Below are 19,185 nucleotides of genomic sequence, written 5' to 3'. Positions count from 1 at the left end.
CTTTTTGTTCTTTGAAACCAGTTCATCGATGATAGTATTGAGCCTTTGTTGCATAATTTTGGAGAAGATCTTGATCAGAAAGTTACTCATACATATAGGTCTGTATTGCGATAACTTAGAAGCACTCCTATCTTTTGGAACTAAAGTAATGAAACTTCGCATTGCCACCATTGGGTATGATACCTTCCCTGAAAAAAGATTTGACCGCATTATGGTTGATCAAATCCCAAAGAATGAACATAGAAGTGGCCATTGTATCCATTGGGCCTGGAGAGTGGTAGCCTTCATGTTATTCATTTGTCCAAATTTCACACTCGTAGGAATTGCGCACAACATCATATTGCTCGCATCACATTACTTTGTGTGGGATCAAATTCAAGTAGCTCTTCATCCATATTCACCTCCTTATACGAGGAACTTGTCGGTATAATATTGGACAATGTAATGGGAGATATCAGCTTGACTATGTAGTAGGACATTATCTTCGGTTTGCAATTCCATTATTAGAGACTTGGTCCGCTTTTATTTGACAGATTCGTGAAAATAAGCGAATTCTTGTCATTACCATTCAACCAAGAATCTTTGCTTTTCATCTTCCAAAAAAGTACTTGTTCTTTTCGGCCGCCAGAGCGAGCCTCTTCCTTCTCTTCCATTTCAGTTTTGCATCGATCATTTGTAGGATCATTGTCGGCCTCAGCTTGTGCCAATGCAAAACCTGCCTGGGCTTTATTCACAGCTTGCTCAATGTTACCAAAAACAGATATGTTCCAGGTTTTGAGTGACTCCTTTAACATTCGAAGCTTCTTATTCATACGGAAAATGGGGGAGCCCTCAACAAAAGACGGCCAGGAACACTTCATGAAATCTTTTGAACTCTTTATGACTAGTCCATGCTTGGTTGAATCTGAATGGTACATTGTGCGGTCTAGGAATGTGAGCCATCGCCCGATAATGGGGCATGGTGGAACCCTCTCTAGAACCCACCTTATACCTCCAACCACCAAATTTTTGAATCCACGCTGATTATAGAACACTCTATCAAGCCTAGCAAGAATCCTCCCCGAGCCATGCTGGTTATTACACCAAGTATACTTGAGACCCACATGATCACTATTTTGCAAATCAGTTATTGTACCAATTTAAAAACTCTATCATCGAAGACCTTCTAGGAGGCAGACCCCCCTTTTTCTCATCATTATGTAAGACAACATTGAAATCCCCTAACACTACCCAAGGTAGATTAGGCATAAGATTTTCAAGCTCAACCCAAAGTTGTCTTCTCGCACCATAAGACAAGTGCATGAAGATCCTTTACGAAAGCATTGTAACATGTTGAGAGAGGCATGGATAAGGCTAACATTCACTCCTCTCCTCCACAAAATCCAAATATTGCCTTTTCTATCACTTGTTTCATTGTGACAAAATTGATAATCTAAATAAGAAAGTCCCAGAGACAACACCGAATCACTCTTTGGCTTCCTCTTTGGCTCCGCAATACATAGAATCTCGAGGACTAAAGGTAAAACTCTTTGATTCTAGATAAAGCATTATTCTTACCAATACCCGCACATTCAAGTAAATGATCTTCATTAATTAGAAATAGGGTTTTTTCTTGCCTCTGCATGACACGGGTTCGGGTGGAGAAACAGTTGAGCTTTATATTTAGTGTTTTTTTTTTTTTCTTAGTTGAAGCTTCGTGGTCCCCGGGCTTCCAACCATCTTTGTAGCAACTTCAATCACCTCCTTCTCAATCTGGCGACTGAAGTTGACCTTCCAATAAGCTTTGAATCGAAGCAAGACTCGAAAGCCATTGTGTAATGCGACTATAGGGCCGGTGGTTTCTTGGTTGAGACTTCTGTATATCTATATGGTCCACAACCACATCCGCTACACCTAGTGCTAGGACCAAGCCTACATTGTCCACCGGTGCAACCTCTTCATTAATTTTGCTCCTCCCTGCCTCTTCTACTAGATTTCTCACGGTTTTGTCTCTATAGCTTCGTGTACCATTATACCATCCTCTTGGGAGTCATGAACCACTAAGGCCCTTGACATACTTTCACGCTCTTTGTCTTTCCGTTCCCATATATCCTGTTCGGTGTTTGTCCTCATAACAAATTCTTGAACAATTATCAACTGCATCCTCAAAACCTTGTTTGTTTGTTGCTTTGTCGGCATCCTCTTCATAAAACTGAATTGTCATCTGCCTCCCCCGCCGATTGTCCATGTCATTATCTGTTCCCACATTCTCTCCAACTTCTTGATCCTTATCCACCATTACTACTTCCACAACTTCATTTGATGGTGGACTAGATTTAGTAACATTGATTGCGGTTTGTTTGCTTCTTCTGTCTCCATCTTTTCTTTTGGTTTTGCTCATTTGGTTCTCCTTGTCACCTCCTTCTTTTCGTAGAGATCGTGGGAGTTGTAGGCTTGCTATCAGATCTTTCTTGAGGAGCCCTGCAATCTCCCACCAAGTGACCCACAATTTTGCAATGGTTGCAAAATTTTGGCGTTTGCCTAATCGGACTTCTTGCGAGAATTCAATATTAGTACCTTCAACTTCCACTAAGATTTTATCGAGGGGGCGACTTTTCGACGGATCTCGTCTACTAGAACACTTGCATAATACCCATTGTCTCTTTCCGGTGAGTTCTTATCTACTTTCGAATAGGATTTCCGATAGTTCTTCCCATTGCCATGAGACTCTCCACCTCCCAAGTATTCAAAACCGAGCGGGAAATTTCACCAAAACTAGAGCGGTTGAGTGTCTGTGAGTTTCAATATTGAAATTTGGTGTCCATGGTGATATTCTCGAGTAGTTGCGAACCAAGATACCATGGACCACCGAAACTCACTTTTTGAAATCTATATCATTCTTAAATCTCAACATTAAATAACCCTTACCCGGTGGTGAGATCTTAACTGCTTCCGTCATGCCCCATTTAGTGTTAGTTTGAGCTCTAGCACTCTCCAAGTTCAGTTTTAACATGTCCGGCCTTGCTACTAAAGCATATTTGCATGCCTCTAAACCTTTTTCCACAGATTTGGCTGACAATTTAATTGCTACAGTATTTCCCCTCTTGCTTGGAATGGGAAGAGATTCCAGTTCCACTGTTTGTGTCATTTTGTCCCTTGCTTTGTCAGCATAAGACATCTTTCTTTCATTGTTGTTGCTTGGTTTCGTTGCGGCTTCTTCACTATTCGGAATCAAGACTCGTGTAGCTTGTTGGCTTGTAGCCTGTTCTTTCAATGGTTCGCCTTGACTGATGGCTATTCTTGGTGCTGGGGTTTGTTCAAACTCTGAAAGATCCATGTTGGACGGAGAAAATCCTTCAATCCAGCCAGCTTCCTCAGAAAACCCCCCCAAAAGGGGAAGCTTTTCTCTCTTTTTCCCTCCAAGTACGGTTTTGAAGAGATAAAAGATACTAAAAGAAGAAATAAAAGTTCACGAAATAACTCTATTAACCCTGAGAAAAATCGCTCTCTAGTCGCTCTCAAAATCGCTCTCAAAATCGCTCTCATATATATCTTAGGGATTATTATAATTACAAACATGAGGTTCTATTTATGTGCGCCAGAGACTTGTAAAACCACTTTTTTATCTCTTGATTCTTCTAATTCTTCCTAGCCTCTTCCTATTTTTTTTCGATAAACTCCTAGCCTCTTCCCTTGCGCTATAGAAGAGTTGCACTTCTTTTTAACTTTTTCCATTGAACGATCTTTACTTCCTATATTCCTGTTGCTTGTCCATTCATTTTAAACTTTCCAATAATCCATTTCCTTTCTTGTTCATTGCCTAAACTGATCCATTCATCCACATCCAGTCTATCGTTGATTAATCTATTCATCCTTATTATCCAATATATATACATTAAATTCAAACGAGGAAGAAAAAAAGAACAAAACACATGATAACTAAAATATATATTAACCAGTAAAATTCAGAAAAACCTGAAGTACATAAACTATAATTCAAACATGCTAATAATCGTAGGATCCAAATCTATATCAAAACTCCCAAGTGCGTAAAAAAAGTTACAAAGATATAAGACCTTCTTTTACAAGCAAGCCAAACATAAGAACAAAAAGACCAATTCCGATGCATGGGGTGGTGGAAATGATCGTCTGTGTATAAGCAGATAATGTTATCGCTGCACCAAGTATCCCAATTAGAAGACCACTCAAATTTTGATTCATTTTCACTTCCCTTTAACGAGAGGAATCAACATGTCTATAGGTTTTATATCGCAAACCAAAAGTCAACTAATCTGCAATGCCCAATTTTAAAATTTTTCTTGCATAATTAATCATGAAATGCCTCTTGATTGCTTCACTAGACACTTTGACTTGGTAATAAAAAAATACCACATAATTTATAGTTTTAAACACCAAAGTTTCCTCAATAATGCATGCATTGCTGTACTAAGAATGACATAATGAACGTGCATTTACCTGGGCCCAATTCAGACATTTAAAGGCCCGGTACCAAATCAATCGAATGGGCCTAAACGGGCTTAACATTGTGAATAAGGCCCACAAGTGTTACAAAAGAAGGACTGATGCACAACTGGTTTTCCATTTCTGCAAATGAGAAGAGAGCTCAAATTTTCTCTAAATCAACTTCCGCAAATTTTCTCAATTTTTAATCGACAAAGGTCAGTAATAAAGTTACTTCATTATCAAGTTTGTACGCATTTTTACAGTAAGTTTAGTTTTTTTATTGTTGTAACTCCATTTTTTGAGCTTAATGTGTTTAAGAGTAGTAACAAGGCCCTTTGTACATTTACACATTGTAATGAAAAACAAAACTTGGTTTCTTGTTCTAGAGACAAAATAAACAAGCCCCTAGAAGATTTTAGTTCAGTTAAGCATGTTAACATTGCAAGATCAGTTATTTTAAGGTGTTCATACCTTTGGGAGAAGAAAGATGAAACATATGAAGAAGTAAGATTTAAGGATATACTTTTGAAGCTATCTAATATATCACCTGCATTAATACGTCCGTTTTGGCGTGTTTCGACTTTGAAACCTGATGATGTACTTGAAATATTGTTAGGTTTTGAGTTTGATAGTGGGAATGTTGAAAATGAGGCTAGTAAGGTGGGACTGTTATGGAAGTTGTTTAATTGGGCTGGTAAACAATGTGAGGGTTTTGAGCATTTACCGCAGTCTTATGAGATTATGGCTATGTTGCTTACTCGGGTTGCATTGCTTGGTGAAGCGGAATCCTTGCTTAGAATCATGGAAGATAGAGGAATTTTATTGGGTGGTCATGACATTTTTGGGAAGATAGTAGAAGGGTATGCTAGAGCTAGAGAATTAGAGAAATCTATCTCAATGTATACTTGGTTGAGGAGTCGACGTTTTGTCCCTTCGGAACTATGTTTTGAGGTTCTTCTCAATCTTTTGATTGAAAAGAACAAGACCCTATTGGCGTTTCGGGTTTATATTGATATGATTGAGAATGGATTTGGCCTGGGTATTGAGAACATGCCTACTGTTGAATCTATAGTGAAGTTACTATGCAAGAAAAGAAAGGTTAAGGAAGCTAGAAATGTTGTTAGGAAGCTTGTTGCTTCTGGTATTGAGCCTAGTCGTGCAATTTTGAATTTGGTTGCTAATGGGTACTCTGAGAAGAAAGACTTTGATGACCTGTTGAATTTCTTGAAGGAAAGGAAATTCGCACCAGATGTTCCAGTTTGTCATAAGATTTTATTTTCTCAATGTAAATATTTTGGTTCGGAACAAGCATATGTGTTTATGCTAGAATTGGAAAGTCTAGGCTTCACACCTGATGAAATGACCTTTGGTATATTTATAAGTTCAAGTTCTAAAGAGGGGAAGCTAAAAGATGCTTTTATTTATTTATCGGAGCTTCTGTCTAGATGCCTAAAACCTGACATACATTGTTATAATGCTCTATTAAGTGGAGTTTTCGTTAAGGGAATGTGGAAGCATGCAAGTGAGATCTTTCATGAAATGCTTGAGAACGGGCCAGCACCCGATTTATCAACCTTTAGAGTTCTTTTAGCTGGTTATTGTAAGTTCAGACGTTTTAATGAAGCAAAGGCCATTGTCTTAGAGATGGTGAATCATGGTGTGGTTCAGCTTTCTCCAGTAGAAGATCCACTTTCCAAGGCATTTGGGATCTTGGGCTTCAAGCCATCGATGGTCAAGGTGAAGAGGGATAACGATGCTGGACTTAGCAAAGCAGAATTTTTCGATACCCTTGGCAATGGATTTTACTTGGACACAGATATCAAAGAATATGAAAAAACAGTAATGGGAGTTTTAGAAGATGCCATGTTTTCTGATTGTAACTCCCTTGTGTCGAAGGAATGCAATCAAGGTAATATAAAGGCTGCACTGATGGTGAAAGACAAAATGATATGTCGAGGGCAGAACCTCTCATTGCCAGCGTACTCAGCATTGATAAAAGGCCTTTGTTTATCCCGTTCTTATGCAAGGAAAGCTATCTTTCTTTTTGAGGAATTCCCTGAACTGGCTTATCAGCTAGATCAAGAAACTCTTAATTCAGTCGTCCGTGTAATTAGCAAGAGAGAAGTCGCATTTAAGGGAATGCGAGTCTTGGCGGGAATGCTTCATAGAAGTTTCTCCATCGACAATGAGACATTTACTGTTCTACTACTGGGCTTATGCAAGAAAGGCTGCCAAAAAGAAATTCGTAAATGCTGGGAACTTGCACTAACTCATAAATGGTTACCCTGCTTGAAGGATTGTAAGGCTCTTTGGGATTGTCTATGTCAGCAGGGGATGCTTCAAGAAGCATTACAGCTTTTCGAGAACATGCTAGTAGCCTCTCTTCACTCGTTTTCTGATATTAGCAACATCTTTAGTGAAGTGCTGTCTGGTAGTGGTCATGCACACTTTGCAGTAGTTTTCTTAGACGAAGTTGTCAGACAGAGGGAGTTATTGAGTGATTCAGCTTACAGCCACATCGTTAGTGGGCTGTGTAAGGAAAAAGGTTTCCAGGAAGCTTTTGATGTTCTTGACGCTATGCTGGAGAAGAACATCGCCCCTTGTGTTGATGTTTGCTGTCAACTAATCCCTCAGCTATGCAGGTTACATAGATGGGAGAAAGCTGTAGTCTTGAAGGAGATTGTTTCGAAAAAGGATCCAGCATCATGTCTTTCTGTCTACTATGCTTTAATATGTGGCTTGTATAGAGGAGGGATGGTCAGGCAGGCAACCCTCCAATTTCATCAGATGATTGCAAGCGAGGTGTCACCAGATTCAAATACTCTGAATGTAATGATTCAAGTGTATCGTGCGGATAATAACTCAAGAAGAGTAGGGGAGCTACTTGCTTTCATGGTAAGAAATAATCTCAGTCTCTCGATCTCAAGTTACCGTGATTTATTGAAACTGATGTTCATTCAAGATAGGGTGCCTGATGCGTTGAGCTTGAAAGAGATTGTTTCCAGAGAAACCAACTCTATGTTTATTGTTATGTATAACATTTTGATATTCCAAAATTTTCAAACTGGGGATAGTTCACTCGTTACAGTACTCTTAGAGGAAATGACCGGGAAGGGTTTGGTGCTTGATGAAGTGAGTTATAATTTTCTCATCTGTGGTTACTATAAATGTAAAGATGCCTCAAGATCAGTGGAGGTCCTGAAGACTATGATTGATAAGGATCTAAGACCAAGCAATCGCAGCTTGAGAATGGTCATTAAGCACCTGTGTATTCACAAGAACATCAATGAAGCCTTGGAGTTGAGTAGGGTGATGGAGTCAAGAGGCTGGATCCATGGTTCAGTTGTTCAACATGCAATTGTGGTAGGCCTTCTTTCTTGTGGTAGGGTTCAAGAAGCAGAAAGCTTTCTACGTCGAATGGAAGAAAGGTGTCTGCTCCCCTTCAGCATCAGCTATGACAGCCTGATTAAAAAGTTTTGTCAATATGGAAGAATAAACATGGCCATTTATCTTCTTGACATAATGCTGAAAAAGGGAAACCTCCCAAGTCCTACTTGTTTCGATTATGTTATCCAGGGTTTAGGTATATGCAAAGCACTGGATGATGCTCTCAATCTGCATGCGGAGATGCTGGCCCGGGGCTTCAAGCCTAGCATAAAGTCCTGGGATATGATTATCCAAGGACTTTGCGCCGAAGGGCAGACTGTTGAATCAGAAAGGTTTCTGGACTGTATGGTACAGTTAGGACAAACACCAACTCCGAAGTTGTACCAGGTTGTGATTGATAAATACTCCTCAGAGAATAGACTCGACAAGGCATCAGCACTTTTACACAAGATGCAAAAGCATGGTTATGTGCCGGACTTCAAGACTCATTGGTCACTCATAAGCAATTTAAGCAAATCGAACAAGGAAAACACTGAAAATGGGGGTTTCTTGTCAAAGCTTCTTTCACTGAGTGGTTTTACAAGGACGAAAAATTCTAAAGTGGGGTAACCAGAATTGTATACTCTCTTCTTATGAACTGGCATTCTGTCAAAGTACTGCATTGGCTGATCGATATCTAAGGGTGTTCAAGATATTGAATTACATTTGGTGGTATATGACCTTGTGTAAGCTACTAATGATGAAGTACCTTATGTGTTCATTGACACAGGTCCTTATATCAGCTTGCTTTCAGTAGAGTTTCGGTAAGTGCTTCTAATTACTAGAATTTCATAGAACATTTGTTTCTTTTCCTTTTGAACCGATAATTTGCATGCTATGAAATCTTTCTGATCCCCACAAATTTTTTCATCGAGTATTGTCAGTGTACTGTTGTTATATCTCATGCATGTTCTGTCTTTCTAAGCAAGAGTCAACTCTTTGACAATCTGAAAGTCAATACTCTTTTCAGGTGGAAACTCTGCTCTAGTTGCTGTTCTAATGATACCGAGGACCAACTACAATGATAGTAGAATAAATGTGAATGACTAAGTTCGATTAAACATAAGGGTGATATAAAGTTGCACACACACCAAAACAGCTAAATTAACCAGGCATCCAAGATGTGCTTCTGGCCATGCTGTGTCTTTTCTGCTATGCAGTTCACCACTGCAGATTACTTTGGTAGCATTTCATAAGTGGCTCAAGAGTTTAAATCGCCAGATCACTCCCTCCATGAATGGAGCCAATAACAGGTAAATAAATACGCTGTGAATCAATAAATATATATATTCCTGATGTTGGAAGTCAAGCATGCATGCATGTTGGCAAAGAATTCAGAATATTTGTGGACATGCCTGTGTGTGTAGCCTCATGGGGTCAGATTACCCTGTAGGCCCACTTTATTGACACTGACTTTTAGTTGAGTCTTGACGTTCTATGAATATTCAATGGCTTAGTACCATCCTCATACAAAATCCTACATCTCAAAAGCCCTTGCTGTCAAGAACTGGAAAGAAATTACTCACTGAGTCTTTGAGGTTCTTAGGTTTGCTGCGTATCAAAAGCCAACTGAGACTGGCATTTTGCGGAAGGTTCCGCACCACAAATTACTGTATATTGCCTGGAAGATGCTTTTGCAAAACTCTTCCCCCCACTCTTCCCCTTATTATGGCCTCCTTGAATATCAAACTATAAATTATTAATCTTTTCCTGGGTCAGGTTTTCTCCACAATACGGAAAGGCGATGATTGACTTAATTAAATGTGTGTTAGGACCTGTTGGGAAGTGAGCCTTCAAGGATGCTTACATTGACTAAACAATTTGGCTGCAATATATATAGAAGAGGTTTCCTATATTCCTAGAATATCAGTCTTATATGTTCTGGAACAGGTTGCAAGTTGCAACAAGGGAGAGGTCTAGAAGAAAAAGATATTTGGCACTCTTTTCAGCTTAACATGAGTTGTTGTGGATGGTAAGGGAGAAAAATGTTTTTAGAAATGTATACACACTTTACTCGTATTGATCATTTCACAACTGAACTCTGATTTGTAGATAAATTATTACTGCTTGATTCATAGAGAGTAGAAGTGCTAATGATATTATTATTTGTATAAATATCAGATCATCTGTAAAGTTTCTAATATGATGGAAGTCTTCGAGGACGATGATGGAGGGACAAGAAGCCTTGGAGATCCATGATTTTCAGCTCGGCAGCTCAACCAGACAGTGTAGTTTAGTTTCACATATATTTGGGTCCGTTAAGGCCCCTGTGGTCGCACAACACCTGATGAGACAAATAAGGGCTTGTGTCAGGGGCCAACGCACCACAAACCAATAGATACTCAACCGCCAGGCAGGCATATGACCAGTATTATGTAACTGACATTTGCTTTGGCTCACCATGGATTTTCTTGGTTGGATGTTTGTAACAGAATAATTTTGTAGAACTAAATTAGTTGGCCACTTGCATTTGCATGTGCTTATGCAGATAATTAACAAATATTATGATGATTTTCTCACTTGAGTTGGATTAACTGTTTTTTTTAGATACTATTAAAATCTCTTTTATACATATATCTTTAACATATATATATATACTAGAATTTAACCCGTGGCTACGCCACTCTGCTTTTACAAAAATGCATTAAACATTATTTTTACACTATTCAATTTCATATTAAAAAATTATTTTAAGTATCTCAAAATATATATACACACATGTACCTTTCATCAAAAGCTGGAGAGAAATTCAGAGGTACAACTTCATTATCAACGGTCTAAAAAAGAAATATGCAACAATATATTAGACATATATAAATATAAGAAATTTTCTCCTTGAATATATTAGGATACATAGTGTGGACCAAGAGCACATTATTCCCCAGACTATAGTAGTTAGTAGACATCGAGGGACTTGTATTTTCGTGGGAGGATATGTTGATGAAATTATTTTTTTCTTGATATACGTACTCGTTTGATTTAGGCATTGGTAGAATAAAGGGTTAGGAGTAGTCTCTGCATGGCAATAGCTGGAAGATAAGACATGGACGTTCGAATGCCTCATAGGAAAAATGTCACTCATGTTGGCCAACTTAATTTTGCTGTAGCAATTTACAAATGTTGTTGGCATCAGATTCGATCATATAGAAGTAGGCTTGGAAGTTCATTTGATTTTTCACTTTTGCACACATGTAATGTTCACCAGAAACTAAAGCAAGATAACCAAAAAAGATGGAAGTACTGGAGAATAAGCAAAATGAAGATGCACAGGAACTTGTTAATTAGGTTTCATAATCAAAATTATTTCACGTTTAGTCAAAGTAAACTTATGTTAGACAGACTAATCTTTGAGCTTTCAGCAAACTAAACCGTGAGACTGTCAAGGCATTCACTTTTGCATTGAACAGTAGTAATAGAATTGCGAAAATTTTCTAGCTGACAAAATGAATAGAAGATACACATGATGAAAGCAATAATTACATTAAATAAGTTACATATCCCTGAATGTGAGTTACATATCCCTGAATGTTTCTATCAATAAATTCAAAGCACTACTCTATCAATATTTTTTTAATAGAGCAGAAAAGGGAATTATTTAAGATATCTTATCACATTGAGGTATAATATTTGGACTGATTGCATGTTTGAACTGACTAATGTGGATAAATAGGAGAAATCAGAATCTACAACAGAGAAGAGACTGCCTCCAACCCCGTTGCTTCCGAAATTGTTTCTTGTCAGCTTTTGCTATTTTTACTGGGTTGCTACTCCACTCTGAATGTAATCTGTTAATAAAAAAACAAACAAATATTCAGCTGTTTGTTCTAGATGAACAAATAAATAGTTATTCGACCAAATATTGTTAGCAATGTACTGAATGAAACTATAAAACTGATTAAGAAAGTAATGAATATATATGAAACCTGTGGAAAGTGGCGTTGTCCTCAATGCAGCTTTCAACTTCCGATAACGCACGTTGAAGATCCGTTTTAGTTCGCACTTGTAAATGATTCACACTGCATGTTTAGAATTCAAGTAACTAAATGAGAATAACATCACGAGGCCAGGAATAGTAGGGTAGTTAAAAGCAAATAAAAGATGCGTGAAAAAAAGGGATAGTTAAAAGCAAATAAAAAATGTGCGAAAAAAAGGGAGAAGAAGGGGTTTTTAAGTAGGACTCTTAGAAGAAAGCAATTTATCATCATAGGAGGACTTTATTTGGTGGTATTTAGTAGGATTCTTAGAAGAAAGCGATTTAATTACCGTAGGATCATTTCAAAACTGCTTTCTCCACAGCATAAAAAACCAAGCTGTTATATTAAAAACCAAGCTGTTTTATTATATATATAGAAAAACGAGGGGTCGAGTGAATAGTGAATGTGTGTGGACATAGGGGCATTTTGGTCATTTCATATTTTTATTATTTTTTTAACTTTTGCAAGGTAAAATAGTAATTTAAAATTTATAAGTTTTAAAAAAAAAAGTATGTAGATCCCACGTGGGTACCACGTGCACAGTAGCTAGTTGTAGATTAACCCCCCTACCACCTCTTACTGTTTACCTGTGTATACCATATAGATTCTTGTAGATGTGATGTACTGAATTGGTTCATCTAGATGAACTGTTACAGAAAAGACGATCATGCAGATCAAGTCTAAAGACAAGCAAGCATGTTCTAGGTCTAACTACATCCTGGAATATCCTTTTTCCCAAAGATTTTGCATGTAGTTTAATGTAATCACATCAAGTTGAATTACTTTAGGTACTACGATGCCTTTGGATTGCAAATGCTGCCACATTCTGTTCTGTTTTTGTTGGGCAATACTAGGCTTTCGCCTTCTGGGGATGTCCATTCAGAAATCTTGATCTCCTTTCTCAGATGCATAGCTGTTTGCTCTTAGCGTATATTGTTCCACAGTGAAAGCAATTGGCTACGATGGTAAAAGAAAGAAGAAATAGCTCGCCAATGTAGACCTGATGGGATCTGTAACTCTTAAAACAATCTCCAATTATCAAATATGACTAAATCTAAGTCACTGTATCTTGTGCAATTTGAAATGGAAACAATGTCGTGGAGAGCTGAGCCATCCACGTCAATAACAGAAAAAATGACTGGACAAATCATTATTATATATCAGCAAATGGCAAATATTTTAGTTTTGTCCAACAGTATTTTTTGGTAAAGAGTTCTGTCAAACTGTTGATCCGATGTGTCTTGCTCATGGAATCGTACTCTTGTATTTATTCAGTGGTTCATAATTCAAACAAATAATGCAACGTTTAGGTGCTGACAACCCCAACCCTTGGAAAAGCATAATGGTTTGGTTGGTGATGACTGGTGAGGGGAAAAAAGTGTCGGTGGGCGGTGGCTAAATCTACACTATTTTTGTGAAAAACGATTTGAATGCGGTCTCTATCTCAGCATTGTCTATATTTTTTATACAGTTTTGAAAATGGGGCAAGCATTTTACTTCGAGTCTACGTAACTCCTAAAACTGTTGAAAGCCAAAATAAAACTGGATAGTGAAACCTTATAATAGTATTTTCTTTGAGAATCAATAGGTTGAACACTCGAAATGAGTCGAATCAATCAGGTAGCCAACATTTGGTGACTTAACCAATGGGGACCTATCCAAGACAAATCATGAAATCCTCAAATCCAGCCAACTACTTCTCACTCGAACTCGTGAAAAGCCAAACCAATTATCCAAATGAAACAAGTACGGGACCCTTTGCACCATCAACCCTGAGGGCCTGAATTAGATGAAGTGATTGAACCTCATTCAAATCCTAAATTACATTGATAGGGATAGGTGCGTCCGTGTGACCCACGGATATGAAGAGTCGGACACGCCATATTTTCACAATTTGAGATATATCACATACAATATGTGTCCGATCCGGATACACATATACATATCCGACACGGATTATTTTCAAAATATGGTGTGTCCATGTAACTTAGTTCAAATCAAAAGAGATGTACACCACATTTTCAAAGTGTTTGGTTGGCAACTTGGCTGGCACCAAAGTTTACCTGATAAAAATAAATAGCAATAGAAGCCATCACATGTAGATTGTGAGCTCTTGGAGCTGTTATTACACTAACAATGATTAGATTCAATTGAGAGAAAAATTTACAGAAAATAAAAAATAAAATAAAAATTGCACTATGATCTATTTAGCTGGCTTAGTTCTGATTGTCTTTTGCGACATTTTCCTTCGCATATTTAATCAAAGAAGGGCCTGAAGCACCTGCATTAGCACTGTTAATACACTTGAAGCAAATATGAGAGGCAGCATGCTATAGCACCAAATCTCCACTTTGTTAACTGAGATGGAAGTGGATGGATACAATTTTATCTTCTGACCCCTTACACGCCGCTTAAGCCTGAATCAATCGTTCACCAAAACCACTGCATACATTACTTTCACTTGATAATCTGAGAATCCTCGATACGGTCTCCAAAACAACAGCTTACTGGTAATACTTCCAATGCACACAAAGACAGTACACCATGTTTTCATGAAGCAAAGGATCAAAGGCATGTTCATAAAACTGTATCTTTGGTTAAGTCACTGATGAAGTCAGAATCAATAAGCTCAAAGTTCAAAGTTCTTGATGAAAATAATTTTAGGCTTAACTTGAACTAAGATAAAATAACATCAGGCAATCTGATAACAAACTTATATAGGCAATCTGATAACAAACTTAACAGATACATATCTGATTATATGTTGAAGATCTTCATTGAGAACATTATAAAAGACCGAATAAGCAACTCCACAGGCTTACACTAGAAAAACCGAAAGCCAGCTTATGGAAAGCCCTAGCCCCTAAGAATCAATATGTACATTCATGAAAAGAAAATAGAGCTGCTTTTGACCTTGCTTAATTTTGCTTAAGCTTCACTCCATGTACTATAGTGCTATTATACTAATACCGCTGCATTCTCTTCAACAAATCCAATCTTATCAGCTTGGATGGTGGCAGGACTAGGCACAATTGCATTTGTCAAGACCATATCCTCCATTTGTTTTCTTTCTTCACTTGCAGATCTTGACAGAAAGTCTAATGGGAGATCCCCACTTGACGCTAACTTCAATAACTCAGATTCTTCTAGACCTTTGGCTGGTCCGAGACTGCACCTTTCAGTTCCATGTTTCGCCAATGCATCTTTGAATTTCTTGATCTGCAAAACATCATTTGCTTATTTAGAAACATGTATCTCAAACCAAATAGCTTATTTCCCAATCCAACAACAATAAAATAGATCAAGGATTTGGCAACTTACAGTAGCATTAGTGCAGCTAAAGCTACATACCCGCCCTTCGGCTCCTCTATAGAACCGAAAAAATGGAAGTACATGAATGTTGAGACTATAACACATTGGTTTGAGTTCTTCATAATTCACTTTCAGAAACAATGCATTTGGATTCATTTCTGCAAACTGACATATCTGAAAGAAAACAAACCACAATATCAATACACTTCCTACAAATCCACATTCTAAGCAAATCAATAAGTAAATACTCCTCTTGATTTACCTTAGGATGCAAAGCTTTGCAGCCTCCACAACCAGGGGAGTAAAAGTCTATAATAACAAGCTTATCACCGGCATTCACCAACGTATCAACGAGTTGTTGAGCTGATTCAATCTCCACCATGTTGGGCTTAAGTGTTTTATCCCACCATCTTAATGCCTTACTTACACATAAAGAAGCTTGTGCCTATAAATAAAACATTGAACATAATAAGCAAATAATTCAAATGAAATAAAAACAAATTCAAAGTATATAAGTCTCTAATAACATACATGAATAGTAAACTTTGGAGATGCTTTAAAATTCCAATCACCAAAACCACTTTGATCTGAAACAATAACTTCTCTCCCCTTAAACTCATTCTTCAAACCAGGTATATCAAATGTCTTTTTAGACTCTTTAACTTGTAAACAACCAACAGAAGAACAAACACCAACAATCTTCTTTGTCTTCAATCCATTCTCAGTCATACAAACCCCAGTTTTCAAAGAAACTGCCATGGCTTCTTAATATACTACTAGCCCAAAAACTTCAAAAGACAACAAATTTCAACTGCCCAACTTTTTTTTTTTTTTTTTTGCATAAAAAACACTTCTTTACTCAAATTACACAAGAAAAAATCGAAAAACAAAATGGTTCTTTGTAGTTTCAGGTACTTTGACTTTTAACAAGAAGCCCAGAGCTCAAAACTAACCAAAGACTTAAATTTTGAAAGATTTGTTATGGTTTGAAAGAAAAATGGAGATGGAATTTATTGAGTTTTGAGGAGAGAAAAAAAAACATTATCCAATTTCGATAATTTTAGTAAATCACTGACAGCAGATTTATTCGGTGTCGACTTTTGTTTATTTTTAGGTTCGGTTTTATTGTTAACATATGATCTTGACCGTTGGTTTTGTTGTAGGAGCTGTTTGTTGTGGATATCGAGGAAAATGGGTGGCTTTGATTTGAGGATGAGGTGTTCTTTTATGAAAGAGTCAGGAGTACTGTTTGGTTTTGAAAGGGAGGGAGGGCAGTTTTTTTTGTTAAACGGCTAAAACGCGTAGCTGACTTGGTTGTTGTTTTTATGGATAAGAGTAAGACCAGACCACCTTGGAAAATGCAAAAATTAATTTATTTTTAGGAAAGAAAGGTTATTATATTATCTGGATTCTGGGTCGACTATTTTTGGGGCTCTAGGGTTGGTAAAAGAAGGACCACTAAAGATTGTTTCAAGAAAAATAACTTTGGAATTTACTGAAAAAATGCTAGTAAGCAACTCATTTTAAGAGGAGAATAAAAAATGCTACTCTTGATGTTCATCTGCATCAGTGACAAACTGACAATACCATTGAGTGCATCAGTGCACAGCATGTCAACGACTAAGACCAACTTCCACGATTATTTGTGTTGCCTTATATTCTCATCCTTTAAATTTATAGATTCATATTTGTTGAATTCTATGTTAGTGGTTATGCTAGGAGAGTTGTGACATTGATATATTGAGAAATCAAGAAGAAGAACAATAAAGACTAGAGATTGATTAGGGTTAAATAGTTCTTAGGTTGAGAGAGTGTTCTCTACCCGAATTACATACTTATACTAAACTAAAACATGATAATAGTAACTACTAGATATGAATGTCTACACTTATAGAAACATGAGACTTTTCATATTGGACATAATCTAATACTGACATATTATAATACTCTCCCTCAAACTGTAATTACGCAAACTATACAAATTATAATTTGGATTACAAAAAACAAAAGATAAAAATGTTGCTCTCCCTTTCGCATATAACTATCTTTAGTTGAAGAACTCGAACAACTGTTGAGATGTTATGGAGCTAAAATTGTCGGTGTAGGCAATGGCCTAACCTGAATACTAAAGGTGTACCACAGCCACAAACTGAAATCATAACGCCAGTTTAGTGGCGCGATGTTTGGCTACTACTCACTCCATTCGCTGTTATGGCTGTCATAATATAAATTGAAAATAATAACACTGACTTGATGTGCGCTTCTTGGCTGCTACTATCAATATCACTGTTAATGTTAACAAAATACTATTATGGGTACTTCTGAATACTAAATATTGGTACAGTTTAGACTTGATTGCTACCTAAATCCTAATGAGTGCGATTTTTTTGGATCTACACTACGAAATATATACTTGTAGTTTAAGCTTTGCTACACGAAACATACTTGCTTTTTTTTTTGTGATCAAGCTACGAAACATATTTGCAGTTAAGGCTTGACTGCCACCTGAAACATAATTGTAGTTAAGACCTGACTGCTACCTGAAACATACTGAAGACTGAATAGTGGATATGCCTTGTCATGAAGAGTTCGTCAAGGCTTGCTGGAATATGGAGACATGAGTACTCTTTCTCATACGTCTTCATATTCTCCTTCCCTTATATATTACTAAATGTATTTATATCTCCCTATTCCCCCTCTCAAGTTGGAATATACAAGGCTGAGTAGGAACATACAAAGACTTGTCTATTCCAACTTGAACTTGAAACTGAGAAAACAAAATACCAACTTATACAACCAACCAATGGCCACTTCAAAAAACAATACTTCATACTCCAATAAAAAAAAAAAAAAAAATCTAACAGAACATGCATCAAACAATACTCACTATAGAGGGTGGAGGGTAGGTCGCGCCTTTTTATGACTGCAAACTCCTGGAACAGTGGAAGATGGAAAGAATAATTCCTCGTGGGATAGAGGTCATGTGCTCCTATAATACTTCAAATAAACAACTTGATCATGTTCTAGAAACTAAGACAGAATACGACATCAATACCAACTGCGCGGAAACTAGAAACCCAAACATCCATAACGGCATACAAACAATACTACCCCTTCAATCTTGGATGAGAGTCCAAACTACCTTCCAAATAAGGGTGGAATTTGAGCCGAGGGCTCGGAGCTCGGCTTGGGCTTGGCTCGTTTAAGCTCGGCTCGAGCTCGAGCTCGCTCGTTTACTAGATAAGCCGAGCTCGAGCTCAAATTAAAGCTCATGTAACAAATGAGTTTGATGAAGCTCGGCTCGTTTAGCTCAAATAGCATATTTATAGTGTAAAATAACCGGGGCTCGAGCTTCGGCTTGGGGCTTGCTCGTTTAAGCTCAGTTCGAGCTCACTCGTTTAATATATGAGCCGAGCTCGAGCTCAATTTAAAGCTCGTGTAATTAGAGAACCGAGCTTGAGCAAGGTAAAGCTCGGCTTGTTTAGCTCGAATTCCACCCTTACTTCCAAAGACTTGATACTTCAAAAATCTCGAAAACTGGTGTGTGGAGGCATGGGCGCTGGTGCGCTCAAACTTGCTTGTGGAAGGGCGCAGTCGCGCTCTTGCTTGACAGGAGTTCCAATGTTTTGAAGGCGGGCGCACTCAAACTTTAGGCAAAATAGGGGCGTGCGCGCTCCGTGTACCAGAAGGCTTAGACTTCACGCGTGCGCGTCTCGTACAATACTAACTTCAGAGACTGCGAGATACAGAGAAATTGTGCCCCTCTTATCAATACTAAGATAGAGATTGCAAAAGACGTAGATTGCAGAAGCAAAACAATACTAAAAAACCAAACTTAGAAACTTCGGATCTCTCTCCTAGCATTCTTCAAACAAACTTTAAACACTAGCGGAATCTTGAAAACTTACTTTAACATGACGATGAACAGTACCAGTGAACAGTACATGTGAACAATATTTGTGAATAGTGTTGGTGAACAGTACCGTTGAACAGTAAATCCTTCTAGAAAAATATTGAAACTTGAATTGAG

General features: G+C 37.6%; 3 protein-coding genes and 1 long non-coding RNA gene across 4 annotated transcripts; 1 reads left to right on the top strand and 3 right to left on the bottom strand.

Moving 5' to 3' along the window:
• Nucleotides 1-3,910: 3,910 nt before the first annotated feature.
• On the bottom strand, nt 3,911-4,344 carry LOC147522429 (uncharacterized). Its single transcript, XM_086560140.1, has one exon. The coding sequence runs from the start codon at nt 4,198-4,200 to the stop codon at nt 4,039-4,041; it is 162 nt and encodes a 53-aa protein (XP_086416266.1). The 5' UTR covers nt 4,201-4,344; the 3' UTR covers nt 3,911-4,038.
• A 246-nt stretch (nt 4,345-4,590) lies between these two features.
• Nucleotides 4,591-10,403, top strand: LOC147522428 (Pentatricopeptide repeat (PPR) superfamily protein). Its single transcript, XM_086567734.1, has 4 exons — nt 4,591-8,633; nt 8,840-9,122; nt 9,760-9,841; nt 9,991-10,403. Exon 1 carries the CDS (start codon nt 4,591-4,593, stop codon nt 8,437-8,439), a length of 3,849 nt encoding a protein of 1,282 aa, XP_086423860.1. The 3' UTR covers nt 8,440-8,633; nt 8,840-9,122; nt 9,760-9,841; nt 9,991-10,403.
• Nucleotides 10,404-11,330: 927 nt separating this feature from the next.
• On the bottom strand, nt 11,331-12,974 carry LOC147522427 (uncharacterized). Its single transcript, XR_015195255.1, has 3 exons — nt 12,431-12,974; nt 11,793-11,885; nt 11,331-11,654 (listed from the first exon to the last, which is right to left on the bottom strand). It is a non-coding gene; the product is annotated as an uncharacterized LOC147522427 (long non-coding RNA).
• Nucleotides 12,975-14,545: 1,571 nt separating this feature from the next.
• On the bottom strand, nt 14,546-16,441 carry LOC147522426 (thioredoxin-like 1-2, chloroplastic). Its single transcript, XM_086593395.1, has 4 exons — nt 15,687-16,441; nt 15,418-15,600; nt 15,165-15,329; nt 14,546-15,062 (listed from the first exon to the last, which is right to left on the bottom strand). Exons 1-4 carry the CDS (start codon nt 15,912-15,914, stop codon nt 14,802-14,804), a joined length of 837 nt encoding a protein of 278 aa, XP_086449521.1. The 5' UTR covers nt 15,915-16,441; the 3' UTR covers nt 14,546-14,801.
• Nucleotides 16,442-19,185: the final 2,744 nt, after the last annotated feature.

The sequence above is a fragment of the Coptis chinensis genome, chromosome 1 (assembly GCF_015680905.1).
Source record: "Coptis chinensis isolate HL-2020 chromosome 1, ASM1568090v1, whole genome shotgun sequence".
Lineage (NCBI taxonomy): Eukaryota > Viridiplantae > Streptophyta > Magnoliopsida > Ranunculales > Ranunculaceae > Coptis > Coptis chinensis.
This window is presented reverse-complemented; position numbering and strand designations above follow the sequence as displayed.